The sequence below is a fragment of the Seriola lalandi genome, unplaced genomic scaffold (assembly GCF_002814215.2).
Source record: "Seriola lalandi dorsalis isolate HSWRI2012SDOR001 ecotype SW California unplaced genomic scaffold, Sedor1 jcf7180002054801, whole genome shotgun sequence".
In the NCBI taxonomy this organism is placed as follows: Eukaryota; Metazoa; Chordata; class Actinopteri; order Carangiformes; family Carangidae; genus Seriola; species Seriola lalandi.
Genome location: NW_019525354.1, coordinates 681,857 through 695,617, shown reverse-complemented (window position 1 = coordinate 695,617; position 13,761 = coordinate 681,857). Strand labels below are relative to the sequence as shown.

At 39.9% G+C, this 13,761-nt stretch overlaps 1 protein-coding gene across 6 annotated transcripts in view; it reads right to left on the bottom strand.

Annotated features, from left to right (window-relative positions):
• plce1 (phospholipase C, epsilon 1) overlaps positions 1–13,761 on the bottom strand; it is an 86,284-nt gene that overhangs the window by 38,023 nt on the left and 34,500 nt on the right. For all 6 annotated transcript variants that reach the window (XM_087179239.1, XM_087179240.1, XM_087179241.1 and 3 more), the window contains exons 8-11: positions 5,753–5,907; positions 5,323–5,490; positions 315–460; positions 68–215 (exon numbers count right to left, since the gene is read on the bottom strand). In XM_087179239.1, coding sequence (XP_087035365.1) covers positions 68–215; positions 315–460; positions 5,323–5,490; positions 5,753–5,907 — 617 coding nt within the window. The remainder of the gene's footprint in view (positions 1–67; positions 216–314; positions 461–5,322; positions 5,491–5,752; positions 5,908–13,761) is intronic.

Below are 13,761 nucleotides of genomic sequence, written 5' to 3'. Positions count from 1 at the left end.
AAGAGGAGTGACCCACATGAATAACTAGACCATTACATTACCAAACGTCACCTGAGCAGCAACCCACCTTGCATCCTGGGATATTGAGAGCTCTGGTCACAACCTTCTTGTACTCAGAAGAAGACTCGTGCTGAGCCATGGCGTCCTTCAAGCTTCTCATGGTGTCGATGTCCAACTGGTCCATAAACTGCCACATCTTCAGCACCTTACGAGACCTGGAAGACAAAGAAATTCTCAGTCAGTTGTACATTTATGAGCCCAGAATGATTATTTTAGCATGTTTGAGAGTGTCCTGTCTGAGTGTTGCTTAAAACCTGAGTCCTGCCAGGAACTCCATGACACCGTTGTAGTTCCCCATGTTCCAACAGCATTTAGCCACGTGGACCAGGTAGGAGAAAACCTCCCTCTTCTCCTCCATGGATCCTGCTGTCAGGACAAGCCACGTCACCCACGAACTCACCTATTGACACATACATATTACTAATAGTTACTATCACACTCAAACTGATGAACAAACAGTAACATTCTTGATGTCCCCGCTTATCCACCAGCTTTAGCACCTAAGATCTAAGCAGAAGTAGTAGAATTTTTGAAAAGTCCTTCTTTTCTGGACTATTCATTTATTAAAATGTTATTTATAACCATTTTTAATATTCAAATAAACATACTGTTATGAAAACGTACATGGATAAAAATCTTTAGTACTGGTGCAATATGCTGCACGTAGCTGCATGAAAATGTTTTAACAGTGGGCACTGCTAATTGAACAGTCTTCAGGTTGATACCAAACCACAGTAAATGTGTTAGTGTGTTATTACAACGTGTGTTAAAACCCAGTGAACAGGAGGCAAGGTCCACAGCTAAAGGACAGTCAGCTGAGACTCTCCGTCGTGTGTGGTCTTCCATGCGCTTGTGTCGTCTCTTTTAAATTCTGGTATGGCAACCTGTGTCTAAAGTGGTAGTCTATGCACAGGAGCATGCCAGCTGGCCACACTCTGACACTGACATCGACACACACTCAGACACACACACACACACACATACATACACACACACACACACACACACACACACACACACACACACACACACACACACACACACACACACACACACACACACACACACGCCACACAAAAGAAAGAATGAGATCAGATATCTATCAGCTACACTCTGTCTCTGCTCAGACTGCCCTCAAGCACACTTAAAAGATACAGACCAGATATTTATCACAGTCAGCTTCCTTTCACATTTTTTGTGATGGACACACACACACACACACACACACACACACACACACACACACACACACACACACACACACACACACACACTACGGGAAAAGATGAGATTTCAATCGGACTGCTCTCTAGCATATGTGTCTATGCATTTTAGCTTCATGAACTTATTCACACACACACACACACACACACACACACAGAAACTTCCCAACCCCCTTGCAGGCGGTAAAAACATCCCCCTGGCCCAGAGATCTATTACTGGGTTATGTAAGGATCTGTAAAGCCCACCCCAGTCTGACTTCACAGGGACTAAATAAAGACACGCACACACCACACACACACGTAACAAAGTACAGTTTTAACACTGGTAAAATGTGATTTTTTTCCCCCCAATCTGACCTCTGACCTTTTCGTAGATTATGACACAAGCAAGTACAGCAATCCTCCATTACACATGCAACCAAACCCCCCTGCCCATGTACAGAATACCGACCTTTTCACATACACTAGATATGAGACCATAGATACTCACATATCAAAATCAGGCACTTACATATACAATTTAACACACAGTATATACAGACATCTCAGATATGAGCTTGTACATACACAGAGCTCACTTCATAAACATATAATCTACAGTGTTTGATAAAAAGCTAAATTTTATTTGTCAGGCTTTAAAAAGGTGGCTGTCATAATTTCAAACTCACTCATGTTAATAGTGTTATGGTTTGTTAAGTCCCTATCCAATATGAGTGAAAGCATGCCAGTTTATGCATTCCTGTGTGATAGAAGCACGAGTATTCGGAGGGCTGAGGGCCGGGAAGGTTGCTGTGAAAATGTAATCCATCTCACACACTTAAAACTGTCTCGTCTAAAGTGTTTTCCCTAATGCAATATCTTTATTGACTCAACCTGACAAACATTAAAAGCTAAAACTTAAGCTAAAGTTGCACCACTCATCCTCCAAATCCTGTCTAATGGATTATGCCGTTGAGTGGAACTAAAATTTAAATGAGGTTCAAAGTTTATTCTTGACCTTAAAAATGTCAGTGGAGAAAAAGACCTCACCACAAGGTCCATTTGGTAGCTGTTCTAGAGCTTTCTATCATATATCACATTAGCTTCATCTGCAGATGGAGTCGACCCATTCGTCACGGAATTGTAGATGTTAAAATTTCCATTTTCTCTGAGCACTTTAAGCATTCCATCCACATCTGCTGATGAGGATCAGGTGATATGATCAATAGCTCCAGAGCAGCTACTCAATGGACCTTATGGTGGGACCTATAATTAATTAACCATTCTCAATACGTTTATATTATAAAATACAATGGTCATTATTTCCTTCCTGTCCATTGAACACTATCCGCTCCAAACACACCTGATCAAGGTGTTGCAGTATCTCTGTATTTACACAGATAGCTTTTTCATTGGCTGATATTTATAAATTGTATTCTTTTCTCACTTGTCACCATTTTCAGATGGATCAGATACAAAGCGTCAGCTACAGAAAACCCCCGCTGGAGCCAGAGAAGATGCAGCGTCTCGGTGTCTGTTACTTCAGTTGTGCGGAAGCTTCTTCCAGAATCTACTGTATATGGCTTTCTGACAAACAACGCCGCTGCCCTACAGTATCTTATCTGTTACTCCCTTGCTCTGTGCGTGCCAGGATGTGCGTTGCGTGCGTACGTTGCGTGCGTTGCGTGAAAATCTGCTATCAGTCACTTCTAGAATTATGACATAATGCGAAGCCATGTCAGCAGCTGGGTTGTATTACAATCGCCATCTAAACCATTCTGACCGTCTGAAAAGTGGCTTTTCGAAACCGTCGCACATCAAGGAGTCATACGGAGTTGGCATCTCTTCTGATATTCCAGATAGCAAAAGTGTGTACTTAGTGTTGTGTAAGAGAGATAGTAGACAGGATATGAAGATATGCTATATATAGAGAGAGCGTGTAATAGCAGAGAAGAGCAGAGCAGAGATGAAAACAGACAAGAGGACAATACAACAGACTAAAACTGTCTAAAAGGTTCCTTCAAACATCTCCATCCCTTATATACACAGCATAGGTGTTATCAGTTGACAAAAATTCAAGCACTCACACGCACACACAGACATACACACACACAGAGAACCGGAGCTGGGTACAAGCTGATCCCTCATTGATGTTTGTCTATGTGTCCATCTGTCTGTCCGTCTGTCTGTCTCCATCTGTGCGCGTGTTATTAGTTGAACTATGAGGGTCAGTTTCTCCTTGATACATGAATTACATAACCAAGGTTGACAGAGAACTATTACAAACTCAGCGCATGAACACATACTGGTCCTGTCAAAGCTAAACACTCCAGACAGACACAAAGGGGTCCAAACTGTTCACCCTTCCTTGCCGCCAAATTCTCTCTTGCCGTGCTATCCTTTTTACAGCAGAATCTTTCACTCCCTTACATGGCTTGAAATTCAGGATAAAAAACCATTAGATAATTTTTTTTCATTTAAATTTACAACATGTTGTCAGTCAAGTGTGAGGGAAGAAATAAAACACTCAAACTAATTCATTAATATCTGCAAACAGTGGATCCAGTCCAGGACAGTCAACCAGAACAACCTCAACCAGAATGTTACCCACATGTACCTATATCTTTAAAAAAACAAAAAACAAATGCATACCATGTGGAAAATGTATTTCCTCAAAAGAAATGCAATGTATCAGAAGTTCCAAGAGCCCATAGTGACATCTTAAAATGTCAATTTGTTCAACCAACCAAAATTTTCAGTTTTACTTACATAGACTAAGAGTAAAAAAAACAGAAAATATTCCCATCTGAGAAGTTTGAATGGGAAAAAAATATTAGTTAAAATTACTTTAATAACTAATTAATTATCAGAATAGTTGCTGATTAATTCTTTGTTAATCATAATCAATAATCTGAATCATAGCAGTACCGATAATGGTTATAAAAGAATAAAAGCAGAAAAAAAATCCCCTATTATGTGACAAGTGCCTTCTGAAAAGGAATTGAAAATGAAAAATGAAAAATATTGGAAGATCTTTTAACAGATATTTAATGTAAATATTTGACATAACACTGTCCATCGCTAAGGAGAATGTAGGTAAACGTCGAAAGCGTAGTGTACCGTCAGCTAGGGCAGGATACTCCTACATCATATCTTGTCTCCCTCTCCATCACTGTCTTCACACTGTTGTCATTTGACTGTTGTATCATTGTGCCCATATATGGCTACGATGCACATTTGGGAAACTATTTTTCATGTGCCTCTCCTCTCGCTGACTTAAATGAAAACCAGCTGATGTGAAAGGCATGCAACTTAAAGATGACTTCATCATTCCCGATCAGTCTCTCTCTGCCTCACTTTCTCTTTCTCACCAGTACAGTGTTGTGATTGTTTATCCTCAAAGTCACTCGCCATAAAGACACAAGACCCAGGAGAGCAGCTTCAGCCAACTTACATTGCACAGTGTGTGCTTCAGTCATGAGCTGATACGTTGGTATGTCTCCACTAGACAACACAACAGCATAAAGGAAAACATGATTGCTGCTCTGCAACGCTTCTCAACCTTTCATATTCATGTCAAATCGGAGCATAGGCATTTTCACTGTCTCTGATGATGTCATTAAGGGCAGGCTACAGAGTTATCTAAACAGGAGAAACATTTTTTTTTTTTAAATCAATATTTTCCCAATAGTTGAGAGGTGCCCCCTTTTCAATATGAGTAACTCTACGTCTGTATAAGGCTGTGTGTAAAAAGTCAAGGCGTTCATGAGTCTCACCATCAAACTATCCCACATTCTTTGCTGAATCGTATCACAGATTTCTCGAGTGATCTCATCCAGACTTCAGTCGTGTAGTAAAAACTGAGCTTGTGAGATATACTGTCGGCTGACTGGGAAAGTTACTGCGATGAGTCCCACGAGGATTTAAAGGTGGAAGTGGCCTACTGACTTTATACCTAAAAAAAAGTGTCAAATGTGGATCTTACAGTTGAGGCAGAGCTGAAACAATTAGTTGATTAATCAATTAGTTGGTCAACAGAAACTATACTCGGATTGCTCACCTCGTTGAACCGTGTCACCAGGTCCTCCACAGCGTTACTTCGCTGAGCACTCTGGGTAGGCATGGCGGGCGCAGACAATGAGGCCTTGAGGTTTGGGTGGTGTTTAGTTTGGCACTCAGGACTGCCCAGGTCTCGAGTGAGGAAACAGAGGTAGTCCAAGGGAAAGACCTGCAGTAAGACACACAGTGTTAGGGGTGAGTATTTCTTATTACACTGAAAAATGAATGATTGAACAGAGACTGGGATTATTATATTAGAAAGTGAATGTTGAATGAATTGAATTTTGAATGTGTCTTCTTCCCTAAGATGTCAATTCAGAATCAATATCTGTCTTTCCTGAACCCTGTTTCCTGTCCAACAACAACCACACAGTGCGTTTACTTCTTCTTTTTTTTTGACCCCCAACATCTATTGTATGAATTCCTCCTACCCGTTGGTAGAGCTGCTGCTCTTGCTCGGTGAGGATACAGGCAATCTCCTCAGGGAACTGCACCACGTGACGCAGCTCTGCCAGCTCCTTACTGATCCCACTGACACTGGGAGGAAGAGAGCTGCTGCTGGTCATACTGCTGGCCAGCTGACGTTCTGGATGGACAAGTAAAGGAGGCGGGAGAGACAAGAAGAGAGATCAGTAATTTTTTCCACATGTGATATCACCATCGAGCATTCTGAGTGAGAGAAAGACGGGTAACATGAAAACAGGGTGAGAGAGATGAACTGTGGACAGGTTAATGCAGTCAAGGGGAAGAGGGAAGAATGAGTTGAAATCTTCGCAAGAGCACAAAGAAAGCAGAGTCTGCTGCTCCTCATACCAGTGTGGAAAGAAGAGAGAGCAGGAATGAGAATGAGGAGAGATTAAGAGTGGGACATTATCTACTCTGGTGTTTCCCTTTCGCCGTGAAAGCTCTAAGCCTCAATGAAATGTGGATCAGTTTTTCAGGATTAAACTGAATGTCACAAGTCTTCTGATCCACCAATCCCTGCATACCATACTCTCTCTATCCCTCGACCAGCCAAAGGAAGTCTGCACACTTCACCCGGTGGAAGTAAACAGCATTGATCACCTGCCAGTTCCTCTGTTTGGATTTCAGTCAGGTCCATTAGTCTGTCTGTTTACACACACACACACTCACTCACACACACACAAACCTGTCCTCATCTCTGCTAACAAAGGACTAATGGACAGTTTCTACACTGGTGCTAGAGCTGCCAGGTAGACATACAGTACATTGTCGGGATGGATGCCACATAAACTAACAGCCGTTTTCCAGCACGGGAGCTTTGCCAGGAAACATTTGAGGGAGTCTTTGAGGAGTTTCACCTACATTCAACTGCAGTACCTTACAGATCCTATTTTAGTCACTGGGATACAGTTCCTGCCCCGAAAACCTCTCTGCTTCTAAAGCACAGACTGTCCGGGTGAGGTTTTCAGCACTGAATGCTGCTGAGTGGTCAGACCCAAACCATTACACAACCTTTATTCACACTGAACCAAGAAGGTGTCAGTGAATCAAGTGTTTGTCAGAGAGGTAAAATAACAGGAAAGCAAGACGATGTACAGCAAATCAATTGAGTACCAGGAATTAGACAGATTCTCTCTGTCAATTATCACACTCACAGAAATCTCACGCAACCACCCACATACAAGACTGTGTATGCACACACATATGCAGACACACACACTTAAAGGTTGTCCTTGATAATCCTTGAGATGTGCCACAGGTAGCCATGGCAACAGCAGTGATTGCTCTGCAGGAACAACACTTGCTTATTTACACAGTTTGATTTGTGGATCCGGTCTCACAGCTTCTGTAATGAACTCACAGTGCTTGCGTGTGTGTGCATGTGTGTGTGTTTGGAGAGCATAGACAGGAAGGGGAAAGGAAGAAAGGGAAGAAAACCAGAATAAAAGAAAATAAACTTGATATAAACCTTAGTTAAAGGACGCAGCAGGAAAAGGTTGTTTGATCAGAGAGAAGATGGTGAAAAATGTTTCATACAAGCAAGAAAAAAAAAAACAAGATAGAGAAACAGAGACAGAAAAATGAGAGCAGAAGAGAGATGGGAGGAGAAGACAGAGAAAAGACAGAGAGGAAGGAAGAGATAAGTAGAATAAGTGGAAATTTTGTAGTTTACACAGGTGTGAGCTATCGATCACAGTTAGAGCGACAGAATAATCCACTAAATTCTTTAAATGTCCTACACAGAGACAGACTACAGGTTGCGAGCTACGATTCATGATACAGTGCAGACCGGGAGCATATTTTTCAGCCGTGTTTGCATTAAATGAAACAGGAGAATCAAAAGAATCTGACTACTGAAAAAATGAAAATGTGTTTCAGAGAATGGGCATCATACGCGACCTGCAAATAAAGTTGCATACTGAACAAATCCAAAGCACAAACACGGCACCTCCTCGAAAAGACGTGCCACTTCAAACGAGCGCTTCGAAAGAAGTTGTGTAGAAACAGCTGCAACTTGTAAAACAATCAGACAATGAAGAAAAGTGCGGCCACCTACATATCAGACCACGTAGTTCATCTGGTTCACAACATCTATCATCTGTCGGCTCCTCTCTTCCTTTTGCATGGTGAAGGTATGCCAGAAAATAACCTTAAGGATTGTCTTGTCCTTGGCTTCCCATAAAAAAAATGTAAAAAAAAAACAAACAAAAAAAAAAAAACAGATACCTTTACAGCAAAAAAATATGCCCTGAATATTTTTAAAAATAATAAAATAAAATTAAAATTGTGAGTTGTTTTCTTATTAGAGAAAATACAATTTGAAATATTAAGTTTATAAAGTTTAAAACTATCCAGTCTTACATCTATCAAACATATGAGCAGTATCTCTCTCCTCTCTCGCCCTGAACTGATTTTGCAAGCTACCCTTTTGAAGTGGAAATGGACACATCCTCAAATTAGTCATATGAATATCATCACCATACAGAGGCCTCAATCATTAATTTATTCATCTTTCAAACTGGGAAACACACAGGGAGACAAAGCTGTCAGCCAAGGCAGTGACTGAAAGGTCTTAAGAGATTCTGGGGAATTAATTAAAAGCAAATGTGCATTCGCAGAGAAAACAGAAAAGTCCCAACAATAAAACAGTGATGATCAAAAACAACAACTGCACTGTGTACAGTATATACAGCATATACATATAAATGTAAATTCCTTGCTATTTAGATAATTTTATCATTCAAAAGATAATTTTTGTGTCAAAGCACTGGCTTCAAATTAAAATTAATTTATCCAAAAAATTGCATTAGAAAAAAAAAGTATCAGCAATTCAATAACCTTTATCATGTGCTATTCATGATATCCTCAACTTGTTCCTGCAGAGCTTCACACACACTATACAATATCAGCAGTGATACAGAAAACTCTGATAAATAAACACTGGGACTGATTACTGGATGGAATGAGATATTGGATTCCAGTGATAGTGATAAGTGTATCTAATATTATCAGCTGTAGACCCATGAGAAAAAGACCTCTAACCTTTTATACATCATAGACCCTAATTTGAGAAACACTGATAAGCCACATTGAACATGCAGCACTCCTGCTGTGAGACTGAGAGAACATGAACCTGGACTAATTGACCATGATGTCCCTGTGATTTTTATGCATGGGTTTACTCATGTGTAATGCATGCTGCTGAATACAAATACCCTGTGTGTGTGTGTGTGTGTGTGTGTGTGTGTGTGTGTGTGTGTGTGTGTGTGTGTAGGGGACTCTAAATGCAGAGGTGAATGGAGTACATTGGCTGCACATCCTTTTTAACCACTATTGTGATATTTTGGTTTTCAACAAATTGCATGCCATTAAGAGAGGCAGGATGTGTGTGTGTGTGTGTGTGTGTGTGTGTGTGTGTGTGTGTGTGTGTGTGTGTGTGTGTGTGTGTGTGTAGCAAATCAGTGTTTCATGCGTGATTTCTAATACTAATAGGGTATAAGGTTCAGAGGTTTAGAGTGCTGTATGTTGGTCATGTTTGTAATGTCACATTTCATGTGCACAGGGCTTTAGAGCGTAGACTTGACAACAACTCTGATTATTTGTTATGACTTTATGTCAGCTTTGCCAAACCTCTGATTATAGTAACTTTATTTCAGCCACGATGACCAGTTCATCCATCATCACATCATCCTGCACAATTTATATAAAGTAGATATTTGGAAAAACACTGCAAAATGAGGAGCACCTTGTTCAGTCAAACACTCCATCTGCCTGATTTGCCTCTAAGTCAACCAATAACTGACTCATTGCTGAGCATTGCTTTTCAGACTGGTTGAAATCTTTCAACAGTTCACTGAGGTTTGTTCTGTTTATCGAGTGATTCACAGCTATTAATACCAGCTAAAGGAAAGGAACCTTGAACATAGGCCGCGCTGTCTTTCTTTGCCAGCCAAGTCCACACATAAAGCTGATGACATCTTCCCCGCACGGGTATGTAGGGCACTCAAACAGGTGCAGCACGAACACTTTAAGTCGAGGGACTGTGCATGAATTAGCTTTTTGAACCTATAAATACATCATACGTATAAATCTTATTTAAATCATCAACAATCTTCTTTATTTTTTGCTTTCTGCTTTCTGGGTGGAAGAGTCGCTCATGTCCACAAACTGTCCTACACCTCAGTATTAACATCTGAATCTTGAGCTACTGTGGTGTTGCGTGTAAGCAAACATACGTACATGAAAAATATGTAATTTTTCAAACAATATAATCAAAAGCCAAACTGCAGCATCAGCCAGTTTCCCTTCAGACAACAGTTAAACAACAAGTTCCTCGGTTATATTCCATGGCATAAATAGCAGAATAACATCTGATACTGCCAAGTCCTTCCTGGCACGCATACACATACACATGAAAGTAAATACACGAAAAAGTCATATACACCCTCGTGCAGATAAAAATCAACAAGTAGTAGCAAACAAACTAACAGTGGCAAACATCAACACACAAGAATAAATAGTGTAAGGACTCACAGTACGTAGACGCAGCCAAGTACACAGACACACAGCAGCAGCAGAAGCAATAAACATTGATCTGTCTGACTGCTGACAACACTGAGTTATCACAGGGAGTTTTCCCTCTTGGATCAGAAATGCACACTATTGCACATACAGTCCCACGTGCAGACATAAATATAACATTTAGAGTCTTCTGACCTTTCGTTGTTAGAGGGGAGGACTACGACAACGAATCAGCGTAAAGATAATTTCGGACTGATTGAGCAAATGCTTCCTTGTTACGAAAGCAAAGATCAAATTAGAGCATCAAATAGGGCACATAATTAAATCAAGTGAATGTAGATTTGGAGGTTTTGGAGATTCTTAAAGCAGCATAGTAGTGCTTTACACTTATCTTCACATGAAAAGCATCAGGTGAAACCTTACTGTGAAAGAGGCACATTCACTTTCTACTTGCAAACATACTTTGCAAAAAAGAGACTTAAGACCTTTAGCCAGTAACTTCACAGTGACTTGATACAAATCAGATGGAACACATGGGTAATCTTTGTGGTTTTGTTGTACACTGTAAAACTCAAAACATATTCATGGCCATGTGTGACATTCATTCTTAGGGTCAGTTCAAAGTGATGTTACCCAGGGACCCAGAAATTCTTCACTGTCATGCCATCAGGTTTCTGGTATAAAGGGGGCACAGTGCACAGCACTTCATCACACACACACTTTCAAAGTGCTGTATCACTGATCGCACTTTTCAATAAACATAAACTTTTTCTAATTAAATCACAATGTTTGCTACTGCCCCCTGCAGCTTCTATTGGTTACAGACAATCGCAGCGAGTTGGTGGCTAATGTGTTTTGAATGTATGAGTTCATGAAATCTTGCAATATATGCACGCAACATGAAGAAATATATATATATATATATATATATATATATATATATATAGAGCAACAAAAAACAAAGCACAAAAGGCTTGCTTTTTTTTAAAAAAAAAAAACATGAATCACAGGTAGGTGCTTATTTGCCAGTAAGCAAAGCAACATTAAAACCTTCCCCAGATATAGATACACCTTTTGCAGTAAAATCTACAGAAACACAGAAAAACACAGAATTTAAGAGGCTGCAAACGGCCAATTAAAAGGTCAAACACAAAAGTCCTGCCAAGAGAGTTACAAAGTACAAAAACTGAAACTATGAGTCTGCATTTGGCAACAATTAGAAAAAAACAGAGACAGTCATGTAACACAGTCACAGGAAACCCAAGAAACTAACTATAAAAATGTAGTATCAATAGACATTATATAATCCAAAACCTGAGCAAAGATTTCTATCCAAGATGAAACCAAATCTTGTTTTTATCTTACTTTCTTAAACACCCAGCTGTGCAACCATGTAAACATATTGTTTAAGTACAGTACTCCTTTTTAATGAGTTAGGTCCCTTTGATTTCTGATATGCATAATAATGAAGTGCTGACCACACTAGACAACGTACGACAGTTCCTATTTACACATACATAAAGACACTACATGAACACAAACACATGTGCACACAAACGCAGACAGACTTATTTCATATGTGAACTCCCCAGCCACTGAAAACCAGTTTAGTTTGTGAGGACATGAGCACCCACACTGCACTGTATCTCACATTTCCTCTACTCACTGATCAGCTTGAAGTCCATTCTCTGAGCGTGCTTCATGGTTGCTAGATACAGCTGGCCACTCTGCCTCCCACACTGACAGCTCAGTGCCGGGGTGACCGAGGTACACTTGTCCACATTTGAGCCGCCGGTCTCCTCTCTCCTGCAGCTGCTCTCTGTCTCTCTCTCTCTCTCTCTCTCTCTCTCTTTCTCTCTCACTCACTCACTCACTCACTCTCTCTCTCTCTCGCTCTGGCTGTCTGCTCTACTTCTCTCCCCCTTACTCCATTTGACTCAACTTGAACTCACTCCAACTCGCACTTTGTCTTTGATTCTCTTTGGCTCACCTGGCTACTCTCCCCTTCTCTTCCCAGCAAACAGTCTTTCCTTGCTCTCTCTCTTGAAGACATTCACTGCTCCTCTCTCTCTCTCTCTCTCTCTCTCTCTCTCTCTCTCTCTCACATACTCTCTCTCCCGCCCACCCTTCATTGACACCATACATAGTTCACAGCCGTGTGCTAGAGTTGGACCAGTCAGACCATCCCACTGCACAGACACACACTGCCATCATTTATGCATTCATATAAACAATGTATAGAACAAGTAATAAGGTATAACAATACATCTAAAAAAAAATTTTTAACATAGAAATCAATCAATGAAAACTTTGTAAATTCTGCATTTTTGGAAAACAAAATATCATTTCCAATTATGTGTCCCAGTAAGGTGCCGCTTGTTACTGAGGTGTTTACACTATACATCTAAATGTGTCTAATAGGACTTTACCTGTATTTAATATATGAATCCTGAAACAATTAGTAATTAATTGAAGAGTCCAATGACAAAAAAAAATAATCACAAATTAATCAACCATTTTGATAATCATTTCAGTCATTTATCAAATATGATGATTTCCCACTATTCTCTGTTTGAGGGTGTCACTTTGGGCTCTAGGACACTGTGATGGGCACACTTTTCTGACAGTATATCAGTTCATCTAAAAGTGATCAACAGATTAATCCCAGCAATAATGAAAATAGTTGCAACCCATACATGCTAGAAATGTGTATTGTGAATGATACATGTTGCCCTATATTTGTTACTTTATACTGCAAATATAGCACAGAGCAGAAATAAATGTATACTTGAAGATAAACATCTAAATGGGTTCAATTCAATTTTCAGAAATGTATCATTTTGTTTTTAGGTGTCACAAACCAAAACTCAAGCTATATCAGTAGTCTCTTAAAAGGAGTATAACATTCCCTCCTTTATTACTTAATTAATTGCTTGTATGAGAGCCATGGCTAGCAGGTTTGTTCATCTGTTATCTTGGTCAAAATACTGTATCTTTGATTACAGCAGATCTAATGCATAAATGCTAAATATTGTACAATTTATACGGAAAAGTTTAGATAATTAACGAGAGAAAAAAATGTCACGATCCAGTATAAGAGCAATCAGCAGAATATTTTTAGCAGTTATGGTCATGTAAACAGTGTGTTCTTGAAATACTTGTGACTTCCGTTCACTATGATTCCCCACCATATCTGCTGTCAGTGGGTCTTAAATGCTAGCAGGCAACACAATGTACAATGACGACTGAGAGGAAGAGTGAAAAGGAAAGAAAGACCACTACCAAGCTGGAAGGATGGCAGCCTATAACTGAGCTGCCTACTTCCTTTTCAGCAGTACAGTAAATTGTGCTATGAAGGAAATGAGCTCAAGAAAAGCACTTAAACATTTATAGTTCACATGAATATGGCTAAATCCCAGTGGCCTTCAGTAGCTGTTCATTGTACTCAAATTAT